Consider the following 7,648-nt stretch of genomic DNA (forward strand, 5'->3'; position numbering starts at 1 on the left):
CTCTGCCTCCTGAGTGCTGGGATTAGAGGCGTGCGCCACCACGCCCGGCTTTTTTTAGTCTTTGAGACAGGGTTTCTCTGTGCAGCCCTGGCTGTCCTGGAACTCACTTTGTAGACCAGGCTGGCCTCGAACTCAGGAATCCGCCCGCCTCCGCCCAGCTGGTCTGAGTTTGTAATCTCCTCATCGCCCTAGAAGGCACAGCTTGTTTCCCACCTCTTATTACAGTGAACAAACTGATGTGTAGAGAGGCCAAGCAACCTCCTCAGTGTCACACAGATAACTCTGTCAGAGCCTGGCCTTAAAACCTCGCCCCGAAGCCAGCACTCTCTCCACTGTCAGGATCTCCAAGGTCAAAGGCAGGGCAGAGGGAAGTGAAGTTCAACTTAGAAAAGGGTGGGTCAGCAGAAGTCTAGGGGCCTAGAGGATTAATTAACCTTTGTTTGGGGCTATGGACTGTGGTTTGATGGTAGAAAACTTGCCTGGCATGTGGTACCCTACCACAAGAAAACAAAACAAGCCTTTGTTTACCACTCCCAAAGGAGGAGGGGTTCGGGATGTCCCAGACCTCAACTTAAAACATCCCTGTGTGTCCTGTGCAAACATTTGGTGGCCTATTAGACAAGGCAGTAGGATGCCCCCAGGATAGCTAAATTCAAGGGCTACCCAGGAGGAGAGGCAGGTCCTCTCTGGCGGATCATCTGGCAGACTTTGGAGTCAAACCATGGAACAGATCTTAACACATGAACTTGGGCAAGTCTCCATACATACAACGGCCACCTGCTCTTCAGCGCAGCAGGGACTCTGTGGCTCTGGAGGACACTGTGGTAGAAGTGTGTCAAACACTCAACACACAGGCCTCATCGCTGCCTCCCACTCCCCCACTGCTCCTCTCAGGGCTTCACAAGTCTAGTCCAACCTGAGCTGCTTCAGTTTAGCTCCTGCTTAAGACAAGCAAGAAGCCCAGTTAGGGACCCGACTTCTTTCACAGAGCCTGGGCCAAGTGCTGAGAAGAGCGGGTGTCTTTTTAAAAGACAGAGGGTGGGCTGAAAGGGGCAGCCAATGGTGTCCCAGCTGCCTTCCATAGGGATACCAGATCTTGCAGACAAAATAACACAACACCCAGCCTCATTCTGAATTTCAGATTGTGAATGATGCAGTGTGTCCCCAATACTGAGACACACGGTAAGGCTTTGTCCTTGATGCGAAGCCCAAAAGTGACTGGGTGTCCTCCCTACCAGTTACTTCACAACCCCTAGTGCTCACTTGCTTCTGCCTAGCCCCTGATAAGATCCTAGGAGCTCAACGGTCAGATCAAGGGACGGCCTAGTGTTTGCACGCTGGGCTGGAAAGCCTGCTATCTTACCTTTGTGATGGATACACTGTACTTATCAGGTTCTAAAAGCTGATGTAGGCCATCAAAACCAAAGTTAGCCCAAAGCAACAATACCAGGAAGTGCAAACCACTGGAGCTGGGTCTTTAGGGGTTCGAATCCTGACTGTACCACTTATTTCTTAGGAGACTCTGACAATTTCCTCATATGATCTAAGCTGAAGTTTGCACCCCGATAAAAGAACAGGGCTCCTCTAGGTCAGGTATGTTGGTGCACACCTTTAATCCCAGCACTCAGGAGGCAAAAGCAAGCAGATCTCTTGTCAATTCAAAGACAGCCTGATTTATATAGTTAGTTCTAGGCCAGCCAGAGCTAGATAGCAAGTCCCCCACTCTAAACAAAAACGACAGAGTACAGCTTCAGCTTTTTCAGCGGAGGACGGAGACTAATAAATACAAGCAACACAGGTTGGGGATGCAGCTCGGTTGGTGGAGTGTTTCCTTATCCTGCAGGAAGCCCTGAGTTTCATTGCCACTACTGTGTAATCCTGGCACTGGAGAGGTGGAGGCAGGAGGATCAGAAGTTTGAGGCAACCCTCAGGTACACAGTAAGTTCAAGGCTACACAGTAAGTTAGTACGCGAGATCCTAACTCAAATGAATAAAACATATCATCCCGTAAACATCACATTTTTCTCACCTGTTCCTACGTCTTATTATTATTTGTTAGTGTGTGGTACTGGGATGGAACCCCAGGCCTGGGGTGGGCTACTCAAATGTTCTACCATTGAGACTTGTGCTGTCCTCGTAATTATTCGAGCAGAATAAGGCAGAGCCTGACCTCCAGGCTGCCTCCGAGTCCTGCCTGTAAATCTGTCCCTAGATAATGGATGGCTCAAGCCCATTCCTTTGCTCCAATCTCCCTCCTGCTGCTAGCCAGCAGCTTAGGAATGGGAAACCGGCCAGAGCAAGTCACAGCCCAGCCCCGGTGTAATCACACAACTGCTCCAAAGGCACGTCTATCTTCCGTCCCTTTCCTCTCAGACACCAAAGGGTGCTAAATGGCTTAACACCTGGGAGTCTTAGGGTTTCACGGAGCTGGCAACAAAGGCCCAAGATGGCCGGTTTACTTCCAGGTCCACACCGCTCTGGCCGAAGCTAAGTGGCCAGCACCTCTGTTGCAAACGAGGAGGGCTGAAAGAGAAGAAGAACTTAGGAAATGAAGACATCCTAAGCAGCCCAGCTGCCCAGAGCTCAAAGTAGCCTCTGGGGTTTTTGATTTTAGGAAACCTCTGAAGTTCCTGCTTCTTAATTATGAAATAAGGACGCTGCATGAGGAAATTAGGGAGAAGCAATTGTTTGGGGACAGCGGATTTCTCCTAACTTGAGTCAGCACTCAGACAGACCCACCCGGACTGCACTGACCTCTCAGGAGGATAGATGTCCCTGTCCTGCTGTGGGGGACACCAGGAGCTCAGGCCCGGGCGGTCCGGTGCCCGTGCCAGCCTGGGTCTGTCCTGGAGGGGCGGCCCTGTCCGTCTCTGTCCCCAGGTGTCCCTCTCCGTGTCCGCCGCCTCCTCCCCGGGGCTCTGGACCTTCCCTTCTGCTCCGACTTTGTTCCCCAGGTTCCTGGACCCCCGCCCGCCCCGGCCGCGCGGCCACCTTCAAGTTCACGGCAGGCAGCTCCATCCCGACCCGGCGGAGGGCACCTGAGCGACGGCCGCGGGGACTCCTGGGCTCCGAACTCGGGAACAAACTTCCTGGCCCCGCCCGTCGCGTTACGCCAGTTCCAACGGCGGGAGGCCAACTCGCGCGCCACGTGACTGCAGCCGGTTGCTAGGAGACGGCGTCCGGCAGCTGCTCTTGCTGCTAGGCTCAGGCTCCTGCTACTACTACTGCCTAGGCCTCTACCAGCTCCTGTGCTTCAAGCAGAAGGTCGGGATTTCTGCAGCCTAGGGCTCAAACGGGTTGCTTAAGTGGGATCGAGGTGAGGTGGTGGGACCACCTATGCTAGGGGAACCTGGGGCAAGCAGGCAGAAACTGCGGGTGCGGTAACAGTTGGTGTCTGCCCAGGACATCCTCTCTCCTCTCACTTCCCTTGCACAAGAATTAGAACAGTGCCTACCTCATCATCTTTGTGAGGGTCAGTGAATGAATTCATGTCCATGAAGATAAAAAGTGGGGGCTGGAGAGGTGATTCCCTGATTAAGAGCACATATTACTACTTTTTCTAGGGTTGGGTTCCCAGAACCCACGGGGCTGCTCACAATCATGTACTTGTGATACAACCACCCTCTTTTGTCCTCCGCAGGCTCCAGACACACAGTGCATATACACACACAGGCAGGTAAGACATTCGTACACACAAGATAAAAATAAATAAATCTGAAAAAAAAATCGAAGCTCTGTTCTTAGTGTATTAAATTTCCCTTCCAAGCTTATTGAATTTCAAGAGAATTTCATAGAATACATTAAAAAGGAAGGAAGGAAGGGGAAGTCGAGGCAAAGATATAATGATATCAAAGCCTGCCTGGCTTATAAAGTAAGACCATGTTTATGTCTTATTTATCTACTTAGTGGGGTGGGTGGATACATGCCACACCATGAGTGGGGAGGCGAGAGTGTGGCTGGTTCTCCTTCCATCCTGGGTTCTGAAGCCAGGGTCAGGAAAGGGAGACAGGACCTGAAGTCAAGAAAGGGACTTTCCAGCTGATGGCTGATAGCCCCCACCACAAGGGTAGGAGAGACTGGAGGACTCTAGAGCCCAGAAGTTCAAAGCCAACCTGGGCAACAGTGAGACCTTGTCCAAAAATGAGGGGGTCAGGGTTATAGCATCTGTTTACCACAGCATGGACAAAGGACGGTATCAGCATAGCCTAGGTAACGTTCCAAATGATCAGAGCTGTGCCTGGTGTCAGTGGCTGATGCACACAAGCTTTAGGGAGTTCACTTGCCCAACCTAGCAAAAGTTGGAAGACATTCAGTCTGGACAATTAGCAGGAAGTCTCCCCTGCTGAGCCTTCAGACCTGCTGAGAGCTCTCAGGAGACAGGAGCTGCCCTGCCTGGGCTGGTGGGTGTGGATCCTGTCAGGACACAATTGCAACTTGTTCAGGTCTCCAGAAGAATAGAAGCCATATGGGAACCCATGAGACCCCCTGGGTGGACACAAGATGACATCTAGGTCACAGATCCCCAGATAGGACTTTTCTTCTGGGAAGATGAGAGAAGTTGGGGTGGGGCAGACCTAGTTTAATAGCCCATTTGAAAGCACAACCCTCAGTCCCCAAGGAAGGCGATCTACAAGTCTGCCATTGTACTGGACAGCTATTCTGATTTTGTTTCTAGGCAGAGTATTTCTGTGTTGTCCAGGCTGGCCTTGAACTTGAGAGTGCCCTGTTCTATCCTCCCAAGGGCTGGGATCACAGGCACGTGCCTTTACCTGGGTCTAATTATGGTTTACTGCATAAGTTTATTTAACTGTTATAAAAATTATTTACATTAGCAAGTTGTTTCCATACCTGAATGGCAATACATCCTGTGATGTTTATTTCTTAATCATGTTTTTAAACATAGTTTGTATGTTGATATGTAGGCATACATTCCATGCCCCTATGTGGAAGAGGACCAACTTCCTTGAGTTGATCTTCACTTTTCTACCTTGTTTTTGAGCGAAGGTCTCTTCTTGTTTCTACCATTTTGAACACACCAGGTTAGAATCTGAGTGATCCTCCAATCTCCATCTCCCACTTTCTGTAGGAGTGCTGGGATTACAGATGCACACTACCACATCTGACGTCTTACATGGGTCCTGGGAATCAAAGGCCAGTCATCAGGCTGGTGTGGCAAGTGCCTTTAACCACATAGCCATGTCCCTGGCCCTTTAGCGTGGGCTTTGTGAAATATTTATGTATTTAACTCTGGTGTGTATGTGTGTGTATTTATGTGCACATGCATATATAGGAGTCTGCAGAGGTCAGAAGAGGCACTGATCCTTTGGAATTGGAGTTGCAGATGGCTGTGAGCCACAATATGGATGCTGGGAACTAAACCCAGGTCCTCTGCAAGAGCAGTAAGTATTCTTCTTAATTGCTGAAGCATCTCTCCAGCCCTCTGTACCGTTTTTAAGGGTTAGAGTGTAGCTCAGTGGTAGTGCATTTGCCTCGTATGTGTATGTACACACACACACACACACACACACACACACACACACAGAGAGAGAGAGAGAGAGAGAGAGAGACTGTTGATTTTGCTCCTTTGGTAAAATGCTTGCTTAGCATCATGAGGCCCTGGGTGGTATGTCTAGAACTGTATAAACAGTGTGGTGGCATGCATCTATAATCTCAAAACTCACTCAAGGGGCAGAAGTAGGAGGATTCAGAAGTTCAAGGCCAGCCTAGGCCAAATGAAACCCTGTTTCCTTGTGGTGGTTTGAATGAGAATGCCCCCCCCCCCCATAGTCTCATATGTTTGAATGCTTGAGTCCTACTTGGTGGAACTGTTTGGGAAGGATTAGAAGGTGTGGTCTGGTTGGAAGAGGTATCACTGGAGCAGGCTTTGAGGTTTCAAAGCCTACACTATTCCCAGTTATCCGTCTCTCTGCTTCCAACGTGTGGGTCAAGATATGAGCTCTCAGCTACTGCCTGCCTACTGGCATGCTTCCACTGTAATAATCATGGACTCTCACTCTCTGGAACCATGAGCCCCATTAAACCTTTTCTTTTATAAGTTACTTTGGTGGTTTGAATAAAATAGTACCCACAGGCCCGTGGGGAGAGGTACTGTTAGGAGGTGTGGCTTTCTTGGAGTAGGTGTGGCCTTGTTGGAGGAAGTGTGCCAGTCTCTCTCCTGTTGCCTTTGGATCAAAATGTAGAACTCTCAGCTCCTTCTTCAGCAGCATGTCTGCCTGTGTACCTTCATGTTTCCCGCCATGGTGATAATGGACTAAACCTCTGAACTGTAAGCCAGCCCCGGTTAAATGCTTTTCTTTATAAGATTTGCTGTGGTCGGGCCGGGCGTGGTGGCGCACGCCTTTAATCCCAGCACTTGGGAGGCAGAGGCAGGTGGATTTCTGAGTTCAAGGCCAGCCTGGGCTACAAAGTGAGTTCCAGGACAGCCAGGGCTATACAGAGAAACCCTGTCTTGAAAAAACCAAAAAAAAAAAAAAAAAAAAGATTTGCTGTGGTCATGGTGCTCTTTACAGCAATAGAAAAACAACTTAGACACCCCTCCCCCCAAAAAAACAACTTAGACCCCCCCCCCAATGTCCTCGAAGGGTTCTGCCCCACACTCAGAAGGAAGAACGCTGCAGAGAGGCCAGGAAGCATCTAAGCAGACAGGCCCTGTATGGTCTGACTAGATCAGCTCCTCACACTTCTACACTGTGTGCTTTCAAGGCACCTAAGCATAAAAACAGACAGCGCCTCAGGGCCTTTGGGTCTTTGTTTCTGAGAGCTCCCATGTCATACAGACCTTGGATTTTCAATACATGTCATGCTTTTTGTATGTAATGAAAACATGGTCACTCTGTAAAGAGAACACAACCCAGGCCAAGATGGAAGGGATGGAGCCAGGCCAGGACTGCAGACGGTCTTCATCCCAAGCAAGCTGGGGCCAGAGGTGGGAGAGGACACATGAAGGACCGGCTAGCTGGGCAGCGTGTACACAGAGGAACAGCATCGGTAAATGGCAAACAAAGGCTGTGTAAAATGTATCGTAAGATTCGTCTGCACTGCCGCTCTCCCCAACCTCCCTGCCCCTTCCCCTCTGCCACTGAGTGTCTGTGTCCTTGAGTGAGTCACTGGTCCTAAGTGGGGCAGTGACATCAGATCTGAGGCAGGGAGTGGGAAAGGGCTTTAAAATGACTTCAGCTGTCCTGTGCTTCCAGAGGTAGGAGATACCAGTTTTGATGTGAGCCACTTCCTTCCCTAGAGGACAAGCCAAGCTGAAGAAACAGAGCAGAGAATATAGTCCCAAACTCTCTCCGAAAGGCACACACCACTGTGAGGAAGTGGGGACCAAGAAGCCTTTCAGAGAAAGGCCTTGAGGGGAGAGCCCTGGCCCCTCAACAACTCAGGGAATGTCTTCCATTGGATTCAGTTTGCTCCCCCATGGTGCCGATGTTCATAGATACATTGGCTCTGGGTTTTTTGGCCTTGGGTGTGGCAGGACTGGAGAGAGCCTCCATTGGGCAGAGAGGTCCTTTGTTGTTGTTTTAAGACTTTATTTTGTGGGGGCTGGTGAGATGGCTCAGTGGGTAAGAGCACCCGACTGCTCTTCCAAAGGTCCAGAGTTCAAATCCCAGCAACCACATGGTGGCTC

General features: G+C 50.1%; 1 protein-coding gene across 1 annotated transcript in view; it reads right to left on the minus strand.

Annotated features, from left to right (window-relative positions):
- The window catches only part of Agtrap (angiotensin II receptor associated protein), an 11,017-nt gene extending 7,884 nt beyond the window's left edge, over nt 1–3,133 (minus strand). The window contains exon 1 of the mRNA XM_021161558.2: nt 2,992–3,133. Within this exon, the coding sequence (XP_021017217.1) occupies nt 2,992–3,018 (27 nt within the window). The 5' untranslated portion in view covers nt 3,019–3,133. The remainder of the gene's footprint in view (nt 1–2,991) is intronic.
- Between the last annotated feature and the right edge of the window lie 4,515 nt (nt 3,134–7,648).

The sequence above is a fragment of the Mus caroli genome, chromosome 4 (assembly GCF_900094665.2).
Source record: "Mus caroli chromosome 4, CAROLI_EIJ_v1.1, whole genome shotgun sequence".
Taxonomy (NCBI): Eukaryota; Metazoa; Chordata; class Mammalia; order Rodentia; family Muridae; genus Mus; species Mus caroli.